The 26,470-nt window shown below is 42.0% G+C and overlaps 1 protein-coding gene across 3 annotated transcripts in view; it reads left to right on the top strand.

Annotated features, from left to right (window-relative positions):
- ankrd11 (ankyrin repeat domain 11) overlaps nt 1–24,426 on the top strand; it is a 102,658-nt gene extending 78,232 nt beyond the window's left edge. Inside the window, exons 4-15 of one of the 3 annotated variants that reach the window (XR_014597275.1) lie at nt 2,152–2,284; nt 9,469–9,642; nt 10,574–10,774; nt 10,880–11,022; nt 11,274–11,421; nt 11,539–15,991; nt 16,100–18,812; nt 19,026–19,124; nt 19,417–19,560; nt 19,680–19,772; nt 19,880–21,988; nt 22,047–24,426. Coding sequence is in view for 2 of the 3 variants with exons in the window: in XM_084011171.1 (XP_083867297.1) it covers nt 2,152–2,284; nt 9,469–9,642; nt 10,574–10,774; nt 10,880–11,022; nt 11,274–11,421; nt 11,539–15,991; nt 16,100–18,812; nt 19,026–19,124; nt 19,417–19,560; nt 19,680–19,772; nt 19,880–20,065 (8,487 nt within the window). In the remaining variant the exon portion in view is untranslated. Of the gene's footprint in view, nt 1–2,151; nt 2,285–9,468; nt 9,643–10,573; nt 10,775–10,879; nt 11,023–11,273; nt 11,422–11,538; nt 15,992–16,099; nt 18,813–19,025; nt 19,125–19,416; nt 19,561–19,679; nt 19,773–19,879 lie in introns of all 3 variants that reach the window. The other 2 variants (XM_084011172.1, XM_084011171.1) reach the window with 2 other exon arrangements.
- The last annotated feature ends 2,044 nt before the right edge of the window (nt 24,427–26,470 follow it).

Raw genomic sequence — 26,470 nt, 5'->3', positions numbered from 1 at the left:
GATGAGTAGGGAACAGAAGGTAGGACAGAGAAATGAAGAGGAATAAAGTGAGTGTGTCTACTATAACTCACATCTGACTGAGACCTTAAACCCTCTGGACATGAAGCCCACTGATTAAAAACACATTGACCTTATATCACAATACATTGTGGACCGAGCAATTTGACAAATACATCAGGGATTCACAACATGCCGCTGGCATAATGTGTATTTCCTGTGGAAATTACCACAGATGGAGCATTGGCACTGCCCTCACAATTCAATTCGATTACGATTCACAAGGTAACGATTCGATTCTACGATGCATTGCGATGCATCAAAATTCTACGGCACAAAACAAGGCACATTTATCATCAGTCATGAGGCAATACAAGCAGTCAGATATTGATAAACAGATTTTATTGGCTACTATGTGTGTATTATCACTCTCCTGTATCTTTGACATAAATGTCATTAAATAAAATAAAATTGAAGGATACATGGTATTGGATATGGCATTTTCAAACCTGAAAAGAAAACATAAATCACTGCTTTCAGTGCTTTGAATGAGAAATGTTTCTCTTCTCCCTGCTTTTGATCATATTCACTGAAGCCGACACTATGCTTCGATAGAACAACATAAATCATCCGGGTTTAAGAAAAAAACGTGCCTCTACGTGCACCGAGAGCTTGTTGTTTGTTTTGCAAAAATCCTCCGCGCCCGTATCATCCTGTCCACTCAGCGCAGTTCACAGTTCGTGCACACGCCACAGATCCCGCCTCCCCCCTCACGCATGTTACAATATCACAGGCGCACGCCTCAAGCTAGGCATACGCTAAATGACATTAGCAGTTGATATCTATAGTAAGTTAGCCAGCCTACCTCTGTGTAGCGTGTACTCCATGCCATTTATCGGTGAGAGAAGACATAGGCGCGTTCACAGAATCTGGTTCACCCGCACTGACGAGCACTGGATGGGAGGGAGGAGGAGGAGCTTGGTGGTAGAGGGGGAGGGGCGTGAGGGTTGTAAACATTCAAAATTTGTCTCGATCTGCCAGACTTGCCGACTGCGACTTTAATTACCCGTCTATCGCGATCATCTCCCTCCGCCTCAGCCATCTTGATTCTTTAGTGTTGTTGTTCGGGAAATGCCTCCGGAAGTAATTGAAACTTCACAACTTTATTGTCCACTCAAGGCCAGAAAATAAACAGTGACATAATCGATTATGGCACGTTGCCGCATCGATGCTGAATCGTGTATGGCCCCGCATTGCGATGCATCGCCGAATCAATTATTGTTGAGTGTCAACTTTTTACATTTTTGTTGCTCCCCCAGTTCTGTGTTTTGCAGTGCAAACATTATGTCTTATTCTTTTGTTAGTGGGGGAAAAATACAAACCAAAACCAACAGTTTTGGACCATGTTACAGCTTTGCTTCAGCCATTTCACCTAATGTTGTGTATGGTCAGACAGTATTTTGTGTATTACAATAGGTATTGGTCACTGTTTTTTTTTCTAACTCTGGCTGTGCTGCTGTTGTACTCAGTAACACTGTTTTTTTTCACAAACTTCTCCTAAGTCAACCACAATTTTGGACAATATTAATATGATAATTATATAATAATAATAATGTTTAATTGTAACCAGAATACATTATAACAAAGTCAAGACTTGTGCTGTATCTTTTCAGTTTTTAACTGCTGTAAAGCTGCTAGTCAGGGTAAGCAAGTCAATACACCTAAGAAACAACTTGAACAAACATAAGTATTCACATCTGTTGATAGCAGGGACACTTGGGTTCATGATTGTTTCCAGCAACTGTATACCACAGAACCGCGTCGGCGTCTGCTTAGCCTCCTCTCCCTGCGCCTGGCTCTTTGTGCTGGAATCTAGGAAGAAACTAAATGGAAAAATGTTGCTCTGCAAAACCCATAATAGCTGAAAAAGTCAGGGCAGAGAATGGCATCGACTTCAGGAGGAGGCTGCAGGAACAGTTAGCTCATGATTAACTGAATGTCTTTGTCTAATTCTTTTTCAATTCTCTCTCTTTCTCTTCATAAAAAAAAGTAAATGTTTTAATTACAGTCCCAATTCTTTATTCTGATTTAAGCTGTGTTAACACTTAACTTTGTCACCTAAAGTGTTCATGTTCCAATTTGTTTCTTTCATAGGATAAAGTGTTGTCAAACAAGACTCCCAAATTGGATCGCAGTGATGGGGTCAAAGAGATGAAAGAAAAGGCCCCTAAAAGGAAGCTGCCCTTCACTGCTGGAGCTAATGGAGACCAGAAAGATTCTGACTCAGGTAGGAGAATATTGAGATGCATTGACTTTCCTCACACTCCATGTGACTTTGAAGTGCTAATGAAAAGGGAATGGGAATTATTACATCACATCCTCTCAAGCTTGCAGGAAGTAGTTAGGCGTGCTCTGTGAAAAGAGGGGGTTGGGCTTTGTGAAGTAAATGGGCTCCTAGCTCTAGCTTCAAGTCAGCTGTGTGTCTGTGCCAGAACTGTGGAAATTGTTCCTACAGTTGCCGTCTGAAAGGAGAGGAAGACCAAACAAAATCATGATCCAATTAAGTGGGAATTTGTATAACGTACAGGCCTGACCAGGTCTGGCTTCTGGTAAGGCTCCGGCTTTGTGTTTTCTTTAATTAGGGAGAGAGGGACTACTGCTCATGCTTGTTTGACTTTGGGCTTTAAGGGTTCAGGATTTAGTTTGTTGATAATGGTCCAACTCAGAGGCTTTGGTAACAGCTTTCATAATCTGCACTGACTGAGTCTCTACATTGGTTTATGTTCTGTGATTACGCTTGAAAAGGTGTTGAGAGCTAAAAGTGTGTATGTTGCAACAGATGACTACTATGGTTTGAAATCAAGTTTAGGGAGATTGCACTTGTATTTTGTAGACACATGGGGTTGTTTAACTTCAGGGAAACTGAAGTGGAATGTTTATTTGAGAAGTTGTAACTTGTTTCCTCGTCACTACTTTGATTGGCACTCTTGAATCCCTATAGTTTTGTTTACATGTAATTTCCTTTTGCATGGTTACATGTATGTTGCCTGATTATTTAGTGTTATGCAGTACTGTTTCTTAAGACTTAATAGATGCTTGTTTTTAATTTAATTTATTCTCACTGGTTTTATATCAATCTCCTGCTTTCAAGCTCTGAGCCTACTGGGTCAATGTATGTTTCTCTTCACTTCTTCAAGCAACAGGTCTACCCCACCCCCCACAGCAAGGGGATGTGTGAACTTTCACCTGAGGAACAATAGCTGGACAGTCTATTCGAATGCTAATAGCTTGAGCTTTTATTGGGTTGGGCTATGTGGTCTTTCCACCCTTGACTCTCAACTTACTTCACTGTTTTGTACTATAGAACTATAGAGGTCTAGAAGTTTCCAGGGCTCACATTACACAATCAAGTTGCTCACATTTGTCTACCATCTTAGTACTTTAAGCGTAATTGCATCGCATCAGCAAAATTGTGCAGTGGCTACTCCAAAAGTCTTGTACATTTGGGCCGACTGTCCACATGGATCTAGAGTTTTTGGTGTAAAGCACTTTTTTGAAACCAGGTCCCGGGATGAAAAATACTGCTCCCCTCCGTTTCATGTTCGTGTGTACGGCAATTACAGATATGATGATGTCATCGCCCCACCCCTCGACCCTCTAGGCTTTCACTTCTTATGCGACATCTCATAACAACAACAACAATGCCGGCCTACATGCTTGTGATTGTGCTGCAGCAGATACTCTGCTCCTCTCTACGACGGCATATTAGGGCCACTGTATAACAAAAAACAGCGGGGGGGGGGGGGGGGGGGGTGACAACGTGTGACAACGCCTCGTTAATATCCTTAGGGTGATGGCCGTTGACGGTTATTGTTGGTTAATTTTATATGGGCCGAATTGTCATCTTATTGGTGTTTATTGACTGGGTGGTTGGCAAATTTGCTACTTTATAAATTTGCAACTTTTTTTCTCAATATTGACCACAATATATATACCCAGCTTGTATACAGCGTGTAAGCTGTGTCTCTTCTCCTCCATTTTTGGTGTATTTTTGTAGCAGAAACAGTGCCACATAAGGGCCTGGGATATGCAGTACAGTGTGCTGAGTCGTTTACAATGGATTCGTTTGGACCCAGAATTTCTTGAACCGACACCAAGAAAAAACGGTTAAAAAAAGATTGTTTTGGTACATGGCCTCAGTGTATAGCCCCTTTGCTCCCACTTCGCATTCAACCCTTCCCCATTACCTACTCTCTATGTTCTTCTGTGACTTGAGTGGATGGAGATGACCGTGGGGATTGGTATATATCAAAGTATTCTGCAGCCATGTTCTTGGCTCTACTAAGTAAACTGTAGAACAATATTGATATTACATGTTAGTCATTGTTTTTTGTAGCTACTAAGGGTATTAATTGACTACTAAGATGCAGGTGAAAGTATTTAAAATGCTCAAGTCTGCTGAGAACTGTATGTGAATTTGGTCAAAAGTATGTTCCATGTTATGAAATTGACTGGCTTTGTGGTTTATGTGCTAATATTTTAGATTGCAAATTGCTTCACAATTTAAAAAAAAAGTAAAAAATATGAACCCAGGCGATTGTCCTGGTTTAAGAGCTGATATGCATTATTTTAAGATAGTTGCACTGTTGACTTCTGTGGTTTGTGTCTCATGTTAGATCAAATGTGGATTAATTTAACCGCTTACAAGTCAATTTTTAATTTTTAACATTACTATTTCTAATAATCCACCAGGTTAGAGAGTTCCATCTTTGTACAATTGCCACATTAGTTCCTTGAAAATCTCTTCAAATTACGTATGCCTATCACTGTTACACAATATTCAACAACAACTTGCTCAAAATCCACAAAACCAGTGTGAAAGTGAAGTAAAAACTGAAAGAATAGCATTATAGTCTATGGAGCACAGCCAGGTAGTGCTTGGACCCTGGTCAGAGCTGGCCCAAGCTACGCTAATATTGGCCAGTCTGCGTTGGAGAGGTCGGCCTTGATGAAGGGTCAATTATAGTACATAGTGTTTACAAACAGGTATAGGTTTTTATTGTACAGCCGTGCACAGCACACTGCAGATCATTCAGGTTGAAGTTTAGCAAAGCTCTCAAAACCTCAATGCCCAGCCCTCCCTTAGCAGAATTTCCAAGTCTCCCTTGACCTCCTCCTGAAGAGGCTAGACAGCAGCATTCCTCCTTCCTGTGGTCATCCTCCTTCTGCTCCATCCTTACTGATGGGAAAACAACTAAATATGTTTTTTCCTGTTCCTTCTCTCCTCTTAAAGTTGGTAAACAAGTAAATTGTGAAATTCAACTATCGTCTTTCTTATAAGGAGAGACAAACACAGGTAGATAATTTCATTCTGTCGCCTTGTGCTGTCTTTGATCACTTTAACAGTAGCCCACTGCCTTTTCATTATGGGAGTATCACTCCCTTTTTCCGCACCATCATTATTATAAAAGGTACTGAGACGGAAAGGGTTGTCAGAATCGTCCAGCTCTGAGACGGCAGAGGTAGTCACAGCGCCACAACAGAGGCGAAACGAGGCGGGCCGAAACATATGGTGACGTTTTGACGCGCCAGAAGATGGAAAGACAGTAGTTGCTTGCTCGAGGCCGCGGTTGTTTGCATCAACATGTATATGATGCACAGCAACTTCGCCTGCGAGCAAAAGTTCACCTTTCATTGTTGTTTTGGTGCGCTTAGAGCTCATTGTATTTCTGATGCTTATTTATCGCGTCAGACAAAAGTGTTACAAGGCATGGCATCTCTGGTTCCGAAACGAAGACAGAGTTGTGGCCTTACGCAAACTTATCGAGGGCTCTCCTTTCTTTGACTACGGCGGAATCTCTGTGTAAATACGCGTAGTGTTTGACTACAGTCAAACAAACTATTTTTGTTGACACATTTTATAGTGCTGAAATGAGTTGATGAGTTGACAAGTTTACTGTTCTTTAAATTTAAGGATGTGTTGATTTTCTTTTTGTAGATAAAACAATTATATTAGTTTGGGTTTTAGACTGTTGATCAGATAAGCAATTCATTATTTTATTAGTTATTTTATGTATACAACAGCCAAAATGTAAAGGCTGTTCCACAACAACAGCAGTCATTTGTCATCAACTATAGTTGGCATTTTAAAATGAGGAATCACAGAAGAGCTGGCCCAAGGCTGTCCTCTCAACATTACTGCTGCACATCGCTGTACCGTGTCAGAGCAAGCCTACGTTGTATTTTCCACTCTGGAAAGGTTTGGAAAATGGCAAGTTACAGTGTACAGCAGGCCACATACAATTGTCCCAAAAATGTAGTCAGTTGTTATTTTTGAGTCTTTGTATTTTGAAGCTTGTGCTCAAACGTTTCCCTTGTTGCAGCCTTCTAGGATATTAATTGTCACACAGCCTTTGCCACTGGGTCACAGTATCAATGGTTATTTTTGTGAACTTCTAAGGGAGTTACACGATGGGCCATGTAGAGTTGGTTTTAAAACGATTCAGTGGTGTGCACAGAACTTAAGCCCACACGTTTCCCCCCTGGCAGTTTATAATACAGAGACTCACACAGGATCCGAATAATACTGACACACAGAAGACAAACACTGCCTGCATAACTGATTAAAGCAATATGTGATAATCGTGGACTGAGAGGACAAGACAGGGCATCGTTCCCCCCCTATGTTCACACTATATTTTTATGAGTCTCTTTTGCATACAAAACATTGACAAAACATCCTGTTGGCCACTTCCTGCCTCTTCTCCCTTAACTTCCTGTTTACGCAGTGTAATTGTCCCTAAACAGAACATTGTTTCACTCTAACGTGCCATGGTCAAACATACCTGGTTGGGCTGGTTAGAGTGGTTCTTCTTGTCCTGGGGTTGTGTTGGCTTACCAAACCAGACACTTCTCTTTGTTTTGGCTTCCACTAACATGGTGGTATTGTTCGCCTGCCATATAAAAATCTACCTCTATTATTACCAGACATTTATGTTTGAAGTGGTCTCCTCCCTTGGCTCAGGTAGACCGTCTATTCACACGCCGCCTAGACCTACCCATAAACCAGATTGCATTCCTTTTTTTATTAGGTTTATTAGTTAGTCAGGTTTCAGGTAGTAGGGAGAAAAAGGTGTCAACCCTTTCTGTAAGCTGAGTGATATCATTTTACTGAGACACATGCAAGCAGTGTTTCCTGAATAGACATCCAACAGAAATACACACTATGGGAGCCGGTGCAGAATGTTGTGTAAATGTTTGCTCATTTGTGTAATACAGTAATCCATTTGATGTATTTTTGAATGACTTGATGATGAATGATGGACACATTCAAGTTTTATCAACCCATTTTTACAATTTCTATCAGCATCTTTCCATAAATCCCAAGGGTGGAACTAAACAGAAAGCTTATCCCAAGTGTTCAAGAGCCCCATGTCAGGGATGAGCAGGCCACGAGATGCCACATATGATGAATCTTGTATAAGAGACTTTGGTTCTGTGTGTCGTTAAGTAGCAGTAACCTACGTGGGAGCATCGGGGTAATAACTGCCTTCCTGGTTCTTATAAACGTAGCCTGGAAAGGCTAACATAGCACTTTCTCTGTTCTGCTGCTCAAAAAACATGTTTGGACTGCTTCTGTGGTTCCTGCTGTAAGTCCCAGCTAAAGGAATGTGTCTAAATGGCAAATGCTTTGAGAACGTGAGAGTGTATCAAAGAAGGGTGGGGGCACATTAGCTGTAAGTGTTCACAGATGTTAGTGAAAGTTCATCAGCTCTGTTTTGGTGAATGGAAAAATCTTCCTGGAGAGCCTTTAGCCACCGGAAGCGTCAGCCGCAGTGATTCCTTCTTGCCTTGTTTACTTGTGTGTTTGTGGCCTTGAGCAATGCTGACAGTCTTTGAATAAGAACAATCTGGAAGAAATCAGACTCAGACACATCCCCGCATTTACTGGAGTCTCAGTAAATGCACACTTGACATTTGCTGTTCCCATTTCTCTCTTTGTGGTAGGAGCCTGTATTGCTGCTAGTGTTTTCTTGCTGTGGGCCGTGGGAGTTGGTCCCCTTCAGAGTTGAAGTGTTACAGTCATGTGTAGCTTTACCCTCCATAAGGGTCATCAGATGGTATGTTGCCACTGAAAATAATTGCTGGGTGTGTCTTTGTGGAGCAGCTGCTTTTGTCCAGTAGCACAGTGTCTCCAGTAAGCCTGGCAGGCATGCAGGCAGGCATGTGGTGACCTGGGCAAGGCCATGCTGAATAGAAATGTAAACCAACTATTTTGTAATAACCGTAGGCCTGCCAAGTCACACCCTCTTTTCTCTCTTCTTGATTCGTCCCGATTGGCTAGGAGACGGACAGACATAAACACACTGCTTGTTGGCCCCTCCCTTTCTCAGGAGCAGCTGGGTAATAACACAAAAGTCACCCCTGCTACCACTAGAGCGCTCACATACTGGCATAAATAGGTTTATTATGACAGGCATGGGTACCAGCTGACTTTCTACAGGGTTAATGTGTGTGATGTTATGAGAACACGATTAAATCACCGTAGGTTGAATGTTTTACTCTATTTTCTCTTGGTCTGAGAAAGTTATCTGTCAGAGTACACCTTGTAGCACTTGTTGGCTTTATTTTATCATTGTTGATCATATTGCCTAGGATTTATCAACAAAACAAAAGTTTAACAGTATTTGCAATTGGTCCTATTGTTGTGATATATGTGTGCTTTTGAAAATTGTCATATATATAGTTTCAAATAGCTAAACTAGGTGATGGTCTTAGTTTAGACAGCAAATGTAAGAAATACACAACTCTATTATGGTATGCGGAAACAATGTAATGATATGGTGAAAAAAAGCTAGTAACTAATTTAAGCATCTATAAATTTAATAGTCATAACAAAATGTGGATAATACATTTTCCCATTGAATAGTTTCACAAAATATTGAATGTCTTTTTGGTATTTAACATTATTAACACATTACTCATTCCTTACCATTTTCAGAAAATTGTATTCGTTTGTCTGTGTGAATTAATAATAACCTTTATTTATAAACCACTTTTCAAAATCTACATAACAAAGGCAGCTAAATAAAAGTCATAAATCAGATTTAAACATGTATTGTTTAAAAACCAATAAAGTATAGAAAAAGTTCAGTTAAGAAGAAAGAACATTTTTAAAATAATTCAAGTTACAGTTGAGAGGAATTAAAGGCCTCTCCTAAAAAGTATGTTTTAAGAAGTGACTTAAAGGAGATCATTGGCTGCGTCCGAAATCAGCCGGTTTGATTTCCTGAGGCAGATTTTTCCAGAGCTTCAGGTCTTGACTGCCAAATGATCTGTCCCCTTAGGTGATCAGCCAGGCCTCTGCACTAGACCTCTGCCGAAGGATAAATTCATGTATTTTTTAGTGCAAGTGTGTCTGTGCAGCCAAATAAAATGACCGTTGCTTCTTTCCTCTCACTGTCGTTACAGAGAAACCAGGTCCAGAGCGGAAGCGCATTAAAAAGGAGCCCACAAACACCCGGAAGGCGGGTTTGCCTTTTGGAATGGGGATGCCTGGGATCCGGGCCGGGTACCCCCTCTCTGAGCGGCAGCAGGTGGCCTTGCTCATGCAAATGACAGCTGAGGAGTCCGTCAACAGTCCAGGTGCGTGCTTATCATGGAAGCCACGTCTTCTGTGGACGGCTGGCGGACAAGGAAAGAAGGACGCAGTAGTGTGTGTGTGTGTGTGTGTGTGTGTGTTGTGTGTGTGTAAGAGAGCAATGATGGTTGGCTTAAAGAGAGAGTCTGCAACTCGGGCATGCTCTGCCTCTGGACAGGACAGGGTGCTTAATAAATTAATTGTTTTTACAGCTATGCTGTCAGTCAGAAAGTGGCTGTAGTTTTAGCAGCTGTAACTGTCACATTCATCTACAATAGTGGAATTATTGTTGTAAAATACAGCATGGGGCCGTTTAGGAAGTGAAACAAACTTGTGTTGGAATTGAGATGGAACAAATATTGCAATCTCAGCATTTGAGCCAAATCACAACAAACAAATGCAAAAGGACGACAAGTATTCAGTTCTTGTTGATTTGTTATCTGTTATCCTTTCTGCTGTTAGATTATTATTCTTAATGCAAATTGGCCATCAATGTATTCAATAACTAAAATAGCATTATTATTGCAACATTGTACCCTTGACATTTGAGATAATATTAGGTAGGTGAGGACAAATGCCTAGCAACCCATATTTTTGTATTCTTTTGTTGCATGCCGGAAGGCATTGCCATAGATTAAGTAAGTGCGTTTCAAATATAATTTGGGACAATAGCTGTGCAAACTTAATAATGTAAATGTGATTATGGTTTGGGTTTAATCTTGTAAATGTGATGAAATGAGCTCGAGTGAAGTAGGTTTAAGTACGCTGCTGCTGATTGCTAGAGTAACATTGCCCTCTTCTGGCTGTAAACTGTACAGACAAATTGTTATTCATAGTTGTAGACAAAATAGAATCAATGATAAAAGCAAAGTCTTAAAAAATGTACCACAAGACACTGTTCAATTGTTGAAATATGTGTCTGTCTCCTACTTACAGACACAACACCAAAGCACCAGTCACAGTCCAGTCTGGGTCAGAAGGGAACGCCAAACTCTGCATCTAAAACCAAAGACAAAGTGAATAAACGCAATGAGAGAGGAGAGACTCGGCTGCACAGATCAGCAATCCGTGGAGAGGTACGCCGCATCAAGGAGCTCATCAGCGAGGGAGCTGATGTGAATGTAAAAGACTTTGCAGGTGAGAGGCTCTTTGTATAAAAGGTTCTGTACTTTTTCCATGTGGCAATATATTCATTCACATACACACATACACCGCTCACACAGTTATTCTTCTCATGTTTAGGCTGGACTGCATTGCATGAGGCGTGCAACAGGGGGTACTATGATGTGGCCAAGCAGCTGCTGGCAGCCGGAGCAGAGGTCAACACCAAGGGTCTGGATGATGACACCCCTTTACATGATGCATCCAACAATGGACATTTTAAGGTAAAAAAGAAAAATGGTGTATAGCTAGTAAAGATGATTCATATCTGAATGCACTCAACATTATTGGTAAAGAAAAAGATAACCTTTCTAAAATCAGAAGGCAAAAATGATTCTTACTCTGACTCTCTGTCAAGCTTTTTCATGAAGATAGTGTACATACGCTTTGTAATGTTTAACCACAAGAGAACTTGGTAGTATCACTTATTATGTTGCAATTTATATTGATGAGATATTTCTGTTCTTTATGTCAGGTGGTTAAGCTACTTTTACGGTATGGAGGGGACCCACGTCAAAGCAACAGGAGAGGTGAAACAGCGTTGAAGGTTGCCAACTCTCCAACTATGCTGAATCTTTTGCTGGGGAAAGGCACTTACACATCAAGTGAAGAAAGTTCATCAGGTATGTAGCATCTCTGAGTCACCTAATTAAGTTACTTTTATTGTAGTTGTTAGTGTGGATCATGTGACTGTAAGTGTTAAATTGTGTATTAATTGTACCTCTTTGTTATTTACACAGAATCTTCGGAGGAGGAAGATGCCCCCTCATTTGCCCCGTCCAGCTCTGTCGATGGCAATAACACAGACTCAGAGTTTGAGAAGTTGAAGTTGAAAGGGAAAACCGTTGACCCTCCTAAATCTGCAGTCACACCCATCAAAGATGAATACGAATTTGATGAGGATGATGAGGAGGAACGTGTTCCTCCTGTGGACGATAAACACCTCTTGAAAAAAGACTTCCGTAAGGAAATAGTCCCTAAGGCTAACAGCTCCATCGCCGTAGCCAAGACGGAGGTCAAAACTTATTCCAAAAGCAACTCGCTCACACCAAAGAAAACTGTCAGGCGGATCATCTCTGACAGTAACAGTTCGGACGAGGATGACAGGACGTGTTTCACGCCAGCGCCTACGCCGCGGCAACAAGCCCAGCAAGCAAATGCCAAGACTAGAGACTCTGGCAGCATGAGCTCTAAACAACAAAAAGACAAGAATAAAGTAAAAAAGAAACGGAAGAAGGAGAGTAAAAACAATGTCAGTAAAGAAGTCAGGTTTGGTAAAGTCAATGACAAGTTCTGTACTTCTGACTCGGATTGTGGAGATATGGAGAGTGAGGATGATAAGGGCTCAAACAGTATAAAGGACCCTTCTGCAACGAGCCTGAAAGACTCCCCTGGCTTTAACGCGTCTTCCTCCTCTTCCCATGGAAACTCGAACTCTCAGAAACAAGTACCATCCTTAGCAGAACAGCATCCAAAGCAGTGGAGGACAGATGGCTGGAAGACTGTGTCATCTCCTACATGGTCAGACGTCAGTTCTCTGTCAGATTCAGTCAGAACAAGACTGTCCAGTGAGTCTGACTACTCCTCCGCTGACTCCAGTGTAGAGTCAATAAAACAAGTTAAGAGGAAAGCGCAGGAGAACAAAAAGAAGAATAACAATGTGCACAGTAGTGCAGTAGACAAGAAAAATTCTGAACTCTACAAAAACTCTAATGCAGACAGTGCGGTCTCCAAAACCGACGTCGATGGAAAAGTGCTGAAAAAGCATAAAGTGAAGCACAAGCACAAAAATAAGGAAAAGGACAAAGCTCCTAGTCTAGTGCTCAATCAAGACATGAATGAGAAATTTGTCAAGAGTTATTCTTTTGATTTTGATGATTCGAGGCAGAAGTCCCTTATTGTTGAGTCAGAAACGCCAGTCGAGAGCAAAGTCAAGTTATCCAAACATGAAAAAGACCATTCTAAAAAGGAGGATAGGCTTTCCAAAAGCAAGTCGGAGGATAAGGATTGGCCATCTGGAAAAGACCTGCACAGAACGGCAAAAGAGGAGAAAAACAAGAAAACAAAAGACTCCACCAAGGACAAGACAAATAAGGAGGAGAGGGAGAAGCCTGTAAAATCTGACAAAGATAGAAATGTCAAGGAGAAGGAGAAACCCAAGGAGGATAAACAAAAGGCTCACAAAGAGGAGAAAAAGAAAAAGTCCAAGGACAAGTCCTCCTCAAAGGCAGACAGGAAAAGTGAGCAGAAAGAGGAAAAACATCTAAAGGTGGACAAGGAGAAAAACACCAAGGAGGAGAAGGAGAAATGTAAAAAAGACAAAGCACAAAAGGAAGAGTCTGAGTATGAAGGCTATGACGTGAACAACCGTTTCCTCAACTTAGAGGACACAAAGCTCAGTGCTTCAGATGACCATCATGATAGATGGGGCTCTGAGATGTCCTCTGACTCCTCCCTGTACGGAGATGACAGCTGGGACGCTCCTGTCAAAGAGTACAAGGAATACAAAGCCAACAATGCTGTTAAACTAATTGTTGAGACTGTAAAGGAAGAGACGAGGAGGAAAGAAAACAAAGTCAAGGACAAGAAATCTGATCACAATGAGAAAAGATCAGAGAAAGAAGCCCCTTCTAAGAAGAAAGACAAAGACTCCTCAGAAAAGACAAATGAAAAGAAAAAAGACTGGTCAGAAAAACAAAAATTAAACTCCAGTCACTCAGTTGAAAAGGAAAAGAAACGGAAGGAGTCCACAGACACAGTCAAAGACAAAAAAGACAAGGACTCTCTAGAAAACAGTCGAGACCGTAAAGACTCATATGACTTCATGAAAGAAAGAAAAGACGTCAAAATCAAGCAGGAATCTACCAGAGATGAATATGGCAATGATACTTTCTTTAAGGACATTGATGCTGTCGGTAAATCGTGTGATATCAGAGAAAGAAACCACTCTGGAAAGGAGAAAGAAAAGAAGGGCGAGGGAGTGGAAAAGCGAGAAAAGACGAAAGCTGACAAGCACAAAGAGAAAACAAAAGACAGAGGAGTTGATCAGGAGAAGGATAAGAGTGAGAAAAGCTCTGCAGAAAAAATTGTCAAGGAAAAGGACGCAGACCGGGGCACCAAAGACAAGAAGGAGGGAGTCAAAGAAAAACACAAAGAGTCTCATGGCAAAGACAAGGATCGAAAGATGTCTTCAGAACAGACCAAGGACAAGAAAGAAAAGGCCTCTCAAGACAAACATCCTGATAGGGAGAAGGATTTCTTGGAGGTAAAGAAAGAGGAACGAAAACCTGAGAAAATCCGGGAGAAAACGTGGTACAAGATAGCTGACATCTTCACCGATGAAAGTGATGATGAGGATGAGGACAGCTTCAATGGGGGTGTTGCACTTGTGTGTGACTCCATCAGAAAAGACTTAACATCTGATCAGGATGAGTTGGATCACTTCCCTTTGGAAAAAATAAGAAAATCTTCTGCAGAGGCTAAACATAACACTGAAAAGGCAAAAGATAAAGAACACAAAGAAAAGAAGAAAGAAAAGACCGCATTTGACACAGGTAAAGAACGGAAAGGCTCCCTAGAGAAACACAACAAAGACAAGAAAGATTCTGTTGATGCAAAACATAAGGAAAGGAAAGACAGGATGTCAGTGGACTCAAATCAGGAGAAGAAAAATAAGCTGAAGCTGTTGGACAAAAGGGACACCAGTGAGGAAAAGACAAAGAGTAAATATAGAGACAAGCTGGACCATTCGAAAGAAAGGAAACCCTCAAAAGGCAGTGGTGAAAATGAAAAGTCCCTCTTAGAAAAACTGGAGGAGGAAGCTATGAATGACTACAAGGATGACTCCAATGACAAGAATAGTGAAATCTCTTCAGATAGTTTCACGGACCGAGGTCATGAGCCAGTCCTCACTACTTACTATGACTCGATCAGCCTGACTGATGTCTCTGAAGACAGGAGGGACCCCCTGTCCATATCTACACCCCAGGACAAGTTCAGAGAGAAAGAGAGGCATCGACATTCCTCTTCATCCTCGTCCAAGAAAAGCCATGACAAGGAGAAAGAAAAGGTCAAGAAGGACAAAGGAGACAAACGTGACAAGACAGAGGAGATCAGGGAGTCCTATAGCCGCAGAGAGAGTCTACCTTTTGAGAAAGAGCCCATGCCTCTTGAGGCAGACCCTTATACATTCCCTTATGGAAGTAAAGGAGACGGCGAAGACGACTTTGATAAAACATTGGAATTTGAAAAAGAGATGTCCAAAAAGGACAAGGCAACTGGTGTCATCAGTGACAGAACAAAGGACAAAAAGAAAAAGGAGAAACATAAGGAAAAAATAAAGGAGGAGAAGAATAAGTACACTGATGGCTTTGGGTCATTAAAACACTCCAAAGAGGATGTGAAGTCAGGGTTGAAAGATAGCCCACAGGTCACTGTTCTAAAAGAAAGATCAAAAGAAGAAAGTCCTAAATTTGATATGAAAAAAGACAGAAGTCGGGATACATGCGACAAAGACACCAGAATGGACCACAGCAAATCAAAGGCGAAGGATGAAAATGAAAAGCTCACTCAGTCCAAAGACACAGTGAGGAAAGATAATCGTCCACGTGAAAAACTGTTGGTGGATGGGGATTATCAGATGACAAGTTTTGGTCAGATGTTGAGTCTAAAAGACCAGGAGATTGAAGAGCGCCACAAGAAACATAAGGAAAGGATGAAGCAGATGGAGAAACTGAGACCCAAAACAGGGGACCCTAAGCTCAAGGACAAGACCAAGTCCACAGATGAAGTAAGGAAAAACCGCAGTGAGTTATCATCAAAGAAATCCAACAGTGTGGAGTCTGGCCTTAAAGAGAAGAAGCTGAAGGATGTGGGTCTCCCGGCCCAAATGATGTCCCCAAGCAGGAAGTTCCAGCCAACTGACAGTCAAAACTCAAAGGACTGGCTGGCAGGCCACCAAATGAAGGAGAACCTTTCCGCTTCTCCCAGGCCAGATCAAAACAGGCCAACTGGTGTCCCCACACCAACATCTGTCATCTCCTGTCCCAGTTTTGAGGAAGTAATGCAGACTCCACGTACCCCGTCTTGTAGTGCAGAGGATTACCCTGACATTATGTTGGATGGGCTGGACTGCCAGAACTCATCGGCTATGACGATGTCAATGAATGCCTGCTCTCCATCATTCTTTGAAAGGTATTTAAATGTGCCAACATACTGCAGGGTTACTATTTTTTGTAAACCTTTGTACTCTGTTGAATGTGACATATTTTTTAAAGTCTTGTCTTTCTGTTTTCCACCCAGCAGGTACTCTAACTCTCAGAGTTTCCAGGAGGGTACATGTCCTACCCCTGCAAAGAACCTCCAGCTGCCACTTGTCAGCCGCTCTGTATCCTCTGACGTTCGCAGGCCTCTGGAAGAGGAATTCAAGGCTGAAGCTGACAAGTTCCTTCGGCAGCAGAGTGATTCAGCAGCTGAATTTGAGCCATCATCTTCCTCCCAACCTCTAGAAGACAAATCTGCAACCGTGGATCAACTGGAGTGCCTGCCGTCTCCTTATTTCTCCCCACTTAGAATGCTGTCCCCTCGACAGGAGCCGGCCCTTCCGACCCCAGATGCAACAGCACCAACTCTTGCTGGCACTGAGGGAAATGACCACTTTCCTGACAATGTATTCAACAATTTCTTGCCCAAACCCTCAACACCAGTTCACAGGCCAGACCCCCAGGAGCCCTGCTTCGACATTGCTGCACCACCAACCCCAGCTCCTGCTGCTTTGCCACCCCTGGACATCGATGACATATCTGAGCCTCACCACAGTGAGCCTAACCTGGTCCTGTCAGATCTTCCCTCTGTCACTGAAGAACAGGAGCAGGAAGAGGAGGAGGAAGAAGAGGAGGAGGAAGATGATGAACTGGAGGAGGAGGAGGAGGACTTTGAGGATGAAGGTGATATGGATGAGAGGGCTGATAGGGACCACAGTGCAGTGGAGGAGCCAGAGCAAACAAGAGAGCCATGTTCCTTCTCCCCTCCAGTTGAGGACCCTCTTAGGAAGAGCTGGCCTGCAGAGTCACCAGGCCGGCAGGAACCAGAGGTCCAAGAGCTCTCTCCAGCACACTCTGCACCCAACCATGGAGAGAACTCTTTTGATCACAACATGGGCTGGAATGCCGATATGGACCTCAAATCTCCCCACAGAACATATGGGGAGATAGAGGCTGCTGTCTCCAAAATAACCAGTCCATACCATTCAGACAGTGAGATGCAGCACTTGTCTGGTCACCCCTCTGTCACACCCCCTTATGCTACTTGGAATAGGTGGCACAAGGAGGACCCAGAGGACTTTGATGAACAGAAGGAGGCTGTGGCTGACATTCCCTCTCCAGAGAGGCCTGAAGCAGCTATTGATGAGGAACCCAACTATTTAAACACCTCATCTTCCTCCAATAGACTGGAGTCTTTCTTCCAGGACTGCAACAAGCCCAGCATCGAGGAGAGTCATGAGATGGACACTGAGTCAGCGTGTGAAGAATCAGACGACAGACAGACAACGCACAGCTTCAGTGCAACCACTGAAAGCCACATGCCTCCAGCTGTGGGCCCTGAGCCTGTGGTGCCCTGGGCAGACCCATTCTCAGCTGATGCAGATGAACTGGATGACCTGGGCCCATTCTCCTTGCCTGAGCTACCACTACCAGACAAGTCAGAAGAAGTCACAGAGTCACGAGACCCAGAACTTGTCGACCACAATAAGACTGTGCCGACCCACATTAGACATACCAATACAGAAAGAGAGGACCCGGTCATAATAGAGGTGAACTTACCAAGCCTAGATAAGACTCCATGCCCTGCTGGAGACCTAGGTTTAGGAGAACCTACCGGACAAGACTTAAATGTACAATTACCACATGCCGACTTCCAACAAGAGCTGGACCCTGAGCCTCAGAGTCTACCAGTCAACAGCTCTTGCATTGTAACACAACAACAGGGCAGCGTGTTGGAAAGAACAGAACCGTATAGAGGACCTGATGAGTCGGATCCCAGCATGTCATATTCATTTGTAAAATCGGATCCCAGTCAGCAACATCACATTCAGCTCCACTCCCTAACTGAGTCATTGCAGTTACCAGTTGATTCATTGTCTGTTATCAAGTCAGAGGTGAGACAGGAGGAGATGTTGGAGCCTGTAGTTGAATCCATTACATGCAGTCCTCTTCCTCAGCTCCCAGTGGCAGTTGCCCTCTCCAGCACAGTGGAGCTTCCAGACACTCAGGAGACTTCATCCAAGGTAACAACGGTAACTCTGACTACCACCACTGTAGATATCCCCAAGAAGGTGGACGAAATCCCTCAAAGGATGACCCGCAATCGCGCCAAGAACAATCCCTCTGTTGCTGCTGTCCCTCCTACCTCCTGCATAGTAACCCCGTCTGCCACTGCCACCCCTGTAACGACCAGTCCAACAATAACCATTAACCCGATTCCGACTAGAACCCCGACTCCCACCTCGGCTTTGTCCTTCGTAGCCCTGAAGAAAGAATCTGTGCTTACTGTCGCCTCTACTGCGTCTAATACAATCCCAGTAGTGTCTTTACCTACTTCTGTGACAACTTCGGCCCCAGTGGTTATCAGTAAGCCGACAAAAGTTCGCCCTCTCCCCGTGGATGAAGAGGAATCTCAGACCCAGCACCCAAGGAAGAGGAAATTTCCACGTTCTGGTGGGCAGCAGGTCCAGGTCCAGTTGGTAAACACAGCGATGCAGCAGACCAGGGAAATGATCCAACAGACTTTGGCTGTAGTGGTCAATGCCATCAAGCTGGACGATATTGAGCCTTACCACAGCGACAGATCAAACCCTTACTTTGAGTACTTGCAGATCAGGAAGAAGATTGAGGAAAAGAGGAAGATTCTGTGCTACATCACACCACAGGCCCCACAGTGTTACGCTGAATATGTGACCTACACTGGCTCCTACCTGCTGGACGGCAAGCCCCTCAGCAAGCTTCACATCCCTGTGGTAAGTTATTGTGCCTTTATCATTTTCCCTAACGGAGCCAAAGCAGTGAGTAGGTTTAAAACGGTTTGGATTCTGTCTGATTCTGCTTCCATGTTAAAAGACATCAGTAAAGCAATTAAAGAGTTACTTTTTCTAGACATAAATATTGTATCTGACTGTAGAAATGTCAACACAGCATGTGGTAGATGATCTATGTTGTTTTTTGCTCATCAGATTGCCCCACCTCCATCGCTGTCAGAACCTCTGAAGGAGCTCTTCAGAAACCAGGAGGCTGTGAGAGGGAAGCTCAGGTTGCAGCACAGCATAGAACGGGTAAGGAATCCACTTCTACATTCTCTATTGCTCACTCCCATTTATAAATTAAAGCAACAAACACATACTGAGCCCTCTGAACTAGCAAATCCTGTTTTTAATAGAAATGCAAGGGAAATCTGCATACCCCCTGCTACTAGGTCGAGTGAATTGCAGACACAAAACTATTTAATCTCTCGCTAATTATGAGGCCACGATTTCTGTGAAAAATACAGATCTTTTTTGACCCATAAACCCATTTCTATTAACCTCACTAACCATCCCATTGCTCTGTTTTGCATATTGTTTACAGGAGAAGCTCATTGTTTCATGTGAGCAGGAGGTTTTAAGGGTCCACTGCAGAGCAGCCAGGACGATAGCCAATCAGGCTGTGCCATTCAGCGCCTGCACCATGCTGTTGGACTCTGAAGTGTACAATATGCCATCAGAGAGCCAGGTAGGAAATATTTAAATGTATGCTTCAGTGTCAAATAAATTATAACCAGTGTTATTTGGCAGCCAATTAACACATAATCCATCACTTAATCTACATTGTGACTTGGTGTGTGTTCTCAGGGTGATGAGAACAAATCGGTGAGAGATCGCTTCAACGCTCGTCAGTTCATTTCCTGGATCCAGGATGTGGATGATAAATATGACCGCATGAAGGTAAATATCAGTACTCTGCAGTGATATAATATGTCTCCAGCTAAAGGCATTGATACCATAATCTTGCGTATACCAGGTGGATTTATGCTTTGCTTCTCCTCCACCAGACTTGTTTATTGATGCGGCAGCAGCATGAAGCAGCAGCCCTCAACGCAGTGCAACGGATGGAGTGGCAGTTGAAGGTCCAGGAGCTGGACCCCGCGGGGCACAAGGCGCTCTGTGTCAACGAAGTGCCGTCCTTCTACGTGCCAATGGTCGATGTCAACGATGACTTTGTCCTGCTGCCTGCATGACACACCTGTGCTCACAGATTATGAGCAAACTTTGTCTAATTCACTTCTTCTCAAAGAGACTTCGTTGAACTGAACGAATGGAAAGGGCTAGCAAGTTTGAAAGAGGACTTTAGACAGGAAAAAATTATATTCTATGGAAAATGAGTAAAGATGAAAAACTTGCTTTGGATTCCCTTCCGTGAAGAAGGAAACCTGTTTTCATTGGGGGGAAAGAAAACACACAACTTGCACTTTCATCCTCAAAGTTTTTACGTTTGATCAGAGTGTGAGAAGCAGAAACAGTTTTTGCTTCGAGGCTCTGACACCGGGACACAACTCCTCAGTGCTCAATTTCTGTGAGACAGGGGACAGAGATATATTTTCTGCATTCGTTTTTGGTCCCTGCTTCAATAGACCCACCATGACGACTGGGAGGAGGTATCAGAGAAGAGCTCTCCCAACAGCATGGTGCTTGTCCTGAGGGAGGATTGAGGATAAACCTCCTCTGTTGACCCAGGGCTCCTGGTGGGCCAGGAGGAAGTCAACGGAGCCATGGTGCATCATGTGGATCTTCAATGTAAGACAGCTGAGACGGAGAAAGCTAGAACCAACCGCTGATGGTTTTGGGGCTATAAGACCATATACCCAGAGGACGGCCTCTCTGTTCACACTGCACCAGGCAGGCCTAGCTTAACACAACAGAGCCTGCAGCAGGTTGGTATACAGCAGAGGGCTAGCAATGTGTGAACGTCAAGGCCCAGTGTCTGAGAGGGAGAGACTGACCCTGCAGCCTCTCAACCTGGCTAAACAGAAGAGGACAGGCATGGCTCTCTGAGGACAGACCGGAGTGTTCCTCAGCCACCCTGCTTGCTCCAACACAAACACATCAGACCGCCATGGACTGCAAAAAACACCACAGGACAACCAGAAGAAACAAACATAACGAATGTTGAGATTCAAAGAGACTATTGAGAAATTGTGCTTTGACAGGAGGAGAGAAATATTGTTTTTGTCTATTTCTTTACTTGGGCATTTCATTGTTTCTGAGGAAGTGACTTGAAACACTACAGAGCCAATATTAGTTTAATGGAAAAAAAACAAAAGAAAAACGAAAAAAAGTTGTATTCCGTAAATTATGTACAGTTTTTATATTCGTTAACCAATGTATTCTTGCTGCCTTCTAGATAATTTATTTTGCCACACATTACTGCACAGTTGTAAATAACCTATGTACTGTAATATCACTCAGTTAAGTGTAAAGAAAAACATAAAAGAACTAAAAATTATCTTTTTATGTACAGTTCACTTTTGGGCAGCACTTTCCCCCTCCCCCTCATATCCATGGGCCAAAATGTGTACAGGATTCTGACCGTATTTGAAAGACTCCAGTGCACAGTTGTATAATCCATCTCCAGATTCAGTCCAGGCTTCGTTAAGAAAACTCACCTGGACATGGATCACCACAACTCACAAATAGCTGACAGAGAACACCTCCGGATGTAAACCGGCTGTCCACAGGCCAACCACCGTATAGTCCCTCAGATGTAGCAGAATAGTTGTTGAGGATTTATTTAAAGAATAGACAGAGGATTATTATTCATTGCTTTAATACACAATTATATCTGAAAAATTCAAACCAAGAAAATGCCTTTTTCAGTGAATAAAAAATGTACTCATTGTTGGGCAAAGTCACGTAGATATATATGGGTGGGATGAACGCGAGAGAGATGTCATTTACAAGATAAACCATCGTGTTAATGTAGAATGGTTTCAAATCATATTCTGTTTTGTTTTTTTATTTGCAAAAATTGGACTGAAATCATTTCTAATCATCACAAAACATCATTGTCTCTTAAACCAATGGAATGCACAATTCTCAACACTTGATTGTGTGTTCTGTTTTTACAGCTTCTCTGCTTTTCACATTGAATAGACTGAAGAGTTGTAACAGCCAGTGAAAGGCTTCATTCCATACTGACTCTTTAAACAGTGTTTGGGCCAGTCTGTCTGCTTCTGTGTCCAATATGGGTGAGCAACTTTACTTAGAGTGCTGTTCCAACTTTACTCACTGGATGGCGCCAGTATGTCAGACAACTCGAGAACCCAATTGGCTTTTCATTAGCCTTGTGGCCTTTCGCTTAAATGGGTGTTTTTAAATGTTTAAATTGGGGGTTCATCCCCATTATAGGATTCCAGTTCACCACCTAGAATACATTGGTTGCCAGTTACATCATTAAGCTCCAGTCAAATTGCCCTTCTAATTTTTATCAATGTTTAATCTATAGTGTTTGGCCAGTGATTTTAAACGTTATTTCCTCATATTATTCTGTTGTGTGGCGACATTTGCCATAAGCACCTGTTTATGGCCATTTAAAGCAGACAGTTACGAGACTTAAATCTTCTCAGAATTAACCAAAAAAAAAAAAGGACATCAACACAAACAGCAGAGGGGAAAGAAATAACTTCAAGCTGAACAGATCTGTTAAAATCCCATTTGAAATGTTGATTTGTGATGACGTGTATTGATTCTCTACTTTTTAGTGGGTCTTGGCTTTGAAAAGCTTTCCCATCCTATCACACAGGCTTCCCGTCCATGTGTGAGAGCTGCTCGTGTATCCTGATGGCAATATTATCTGACACATTTAAGTTATTTACACACCGTCAGTCAGCATAGCTGTGTATGGTATGTCTAGTCAAGTGCAATGGTTGTGGAGGCTGTGCAGACAAAGTGGCTAGATATATAGTCCTGGATATTTTTGAGATACACACACATCCTGGTTGGTATACATAGACATACATATTTGGATACAAATAGCCAGAAATTATGTTTTTTTTTAAACCCCTGTTTGTCATGTTTTTTTTTGTTTGTTTAAATTTGTTGTTGGTTTCTTACACAGTTTTGGGGGAAAGATGTTTTAAGGGTGTCGTTTGTTCACAGAATCCTTGTGTGTGTGTGTGTGTGTGTGTGTGTGTGTGTGTGTGTGTGTGTGTGTGTGTTTTTTGTTTTAACTCAATGTATGTAGTTTTGAATGTTGTTGTGTTCATCTTAGGGGTTTTCGTTCCTGTATAAAGCATAAACACCAGTGGCATGTCAATCACGTTGCTTATCGAGCAGAATGTATCCCGTTACTATGCCCTGACCGACCACCCTCTCACTATTGTTTACAAGTCATCAAGTGTGTTTTCTTTGTCATGCGTCACCTTTTTTTTTAAAGGTTTAAGCCCTGCCTTTGTTTTTACTTCTGTAATCAGTCATTTATTTGAATCACAAAGGCTTGAAATGGTGATGGTTGACACAACTGACAGGCAATTTCTCCCCTAGTGTGCAGTACGCCGCTGCACAGCAATAGAGTAAGCACATCCACCCACAGTGATTCTCTAGTGTGAATATTCAACTAGCAAAAAAAGAGTGATTTCTGGATCAATTGAGTACAGACCCAAACAAACATCAGTCCCCAGATGCATGTAGAGCACTTGGCCGTGGTGATACAGATGCTAGCCTGGCACCACCTCAGTCAGCAACATATTACCTCTACTCTCCTCACATTCACTCAATGTTTATTTTAGATTTGTAATTTGTTGTTTTTCTTACTGGACATAAATATACATAATTGCTATTTTTTCATTCTATAGAATCGCGATTTCAAGCCTTTTTTTTTCTAGTTTTCGTTTTGTTTATTTTTTAATTAAAACCCAGACTGTAGCTATTTCTTTGTTCCTTTTTAGAGTGGAAAATGACTAATAAAAAGCATGGAGACTACTCTTTAAATGGTGAGAAATAACCTATTTATTATCTTTTTTTTCTGACACCTGTGGTATGTTTTGAGTTGAAGTTGGTCTCCGCTGTGTAAATTTTTCTCCTTGTAATGCGTGAAAGAGACATACTGTACATAGCTCTGTAAATAAAACCTCCCAGGACGTTTTGCACCCTCCTCTTTGTACTAGTCTGAAGAATTGCGTAGAATGTGGGGTTCTAACAGCAACGAGCTGTGTGCGCTTGCTGCAGGTGATTATGATGTAACAATGTAACATTTTTTTATTTGTACAATGTAGTTTATTTGTGTACATATTGTTGGAGCAGCTAAGAGGGGGGGGAGGGGGGTATATGAGGGGGGGTTGTTGATGCTATTGTCAGTGCTGTAACAGAAATCCAGTACTTTCACCTCTAGCTGTTGTTGATTTCCTGCAAAAAAAAACAAAAAGAAGAAAAAAAAATGAATAAAAACGCGAGAAACCGAAAATGTGGATGGATGGGAAAAAAAGATTAAAACTGAAAAGTCAAAATTCTAAATTGTTATTTTCTACAGTTGCATGTACAGAGAGCGCGAGAACTGCTGTTGTTCCTCAGAGATTATGTTCGTTAATAAAATTTTGAAATATTACCAGCCGTCCTTCTTGACTTTGTGTTTGCGCTGTGTGTGTATATATATATATATGTATATGTATGTATATATATATATATATATATATATATATGTATAATATGTATGTATATATATATATATGTATAATATGTATGTATATGTATGTATAATATATATATATATATATGTATAATATGTATGTATATGTATATATATATATACAGTGGTGTGAAAAAGTATTTGCCCCCTTCCTGCTTTTTTCTTTTTTTGCATGTTTGTCACACTTAAATGTTTCAGATCACCAAACAAATTTTAATATAAGGCAAGGATAACTCAAGTAAACACAAAATGCAGTTTTTAAATGAAGGTTTGTATTATAAAGGGAGAAAAAAATCCAAACCTTCATGGCCCTGTGTGAAAAAGTATTTGCCCCTCCAGTTAAAACATAACTTAACTAAGGTTTATCACACCTGAGTTCAATTTCTCTAGCCACCCCCAGGCCTGATCACTGCCACACCAGTTCCCAATCAAGAATTCACTTAAATAGGACCTGCCTGACAAAGTGAAGCTCCTCAAAAGCAAGACATCATGGTGAAAACCAAAGAAATTCAGGAACAAATGAGAAAGAAAGCAATTGAGATCTATCAGTCTGGAAAAGGTTATAAAGCCATTTCTAAAGCTTTGAGACTCAAGAGAACCACAGTGAGAGCCATAATCCACAAATGGCGAATACATGACACCGTAATGAGCCTTTCCAGGAGTGGCCGGCCAACCAAAATGACGCCAAGAGTGCAGCGACGACTCATCCAAGAGGTGACAAAAGACCCCAGAACAACATCAAAAGAACTGCAGGCCTCGCTTGCATCAATTAAGGTCAATGTTCATGACTCTACCATAAGAAAGACACTGGGCAAAAATCGCCTACATGGCAGAGTTCCAAGACGGAAACCACTGCTGAGCCAAAAAAATATTAAAGCTCGTCTAATGTTTGCCAGGAAACATCTTGCTGATCCCCAACACTTTTGGGAGAATACTTTGTGGACTGACGAGACAAAAGTTGAACTTTATGGAAGGTGTGTGTCCCAATACATCTGGCGTAAAAGTAACACCGCTTTTCAGAAAAAGAACATCATACCAACAGTAAAATATGGTGGTGGTAGTGTGATGGTCTGGGGCTGTTTTGCTGCTTCAGGGCCTGGAAGACTTGCTGTGATAAATGGAGCCATGAATTCTGCTGTCTACCAACAAATCCTGAAGGAGAATGTCCGTCCATCTGTTCGAGACCTCAAGCTGAAGCGAACTTGGGTTCTGCAGCAGGATAATGATCCAAAACACACCAGCAAGTCCACCTCTGAATGGCTAAAGAAGAACAAAATTAAGACTTTGGAGTGGCCTAGTCAAAGTCCTGACCTGAATCCTATTGAGATGCTGTGGCATGACCTCAAAAAGGCGGTTCATGCTCGAAAACCCTCCAATAAGGTTGAATTACAAAGACTGTGCAAAGAGGAGTGGGCCAAAATTCCTCCACAGCGCTGTCAAAGACTCATTGCAAGTTATCGCAAATGCTTGATGGCTGTTGCTGCTGTTAAGGGTGGCCCAACCAGTTATTAGGTTTAGGGGGCAAATACTTTTTCACATAGGGCAATGTACATTTGGATTTTCTTTTCCCCTCAATAAAAGAAAACTTCATTTAAAAACTGCATTTTGTGTTTACTTGAGTTATCCTTGCCTTATATTAAAATTTGTTTGATGATCTGAAACATTTAAGTGTGACAAACATGCAAAAAAAGAAGAAAGCAGGAAGGGGGCAAATACTTTTTCACACCACTGTATATATATGTATAATATATATAATAATATGATAATGATAATGTTTTTTTTTAAACGTTTTGTTTTTTTCCGATAAACCCAAAATATATCCTGACCACAATGTCAAACAGGGTTTATTTAAACATCTCAATTAGTTTGCTTTAACGCAGGCTTTTTGGAGTCCTCGAACCTAAAAGGTTTCAGATGTCGTTACCCAACCTATTTATGGCGCTGTCACATAACCGGTGTTCAG

The sequence above is a fragment of the Eutrigla gurnardus genome (genome assembly GCF_963514095.1).
Source record: "Eutrigla gurnardus genome assembly, chromosome: 1".
Taxonomy (NCBI): domain Eukaryota; kingdom Metazoa; phylum Chordata; class Actinopteri; order Perciformes; family Triglidae; genus Eutrigla; species Eutrigla gurnardus.
Note: the sequence above shows the minus strand (reverse complement) of the source record. Positions and strands in the feature narration are given on the sequence as shown.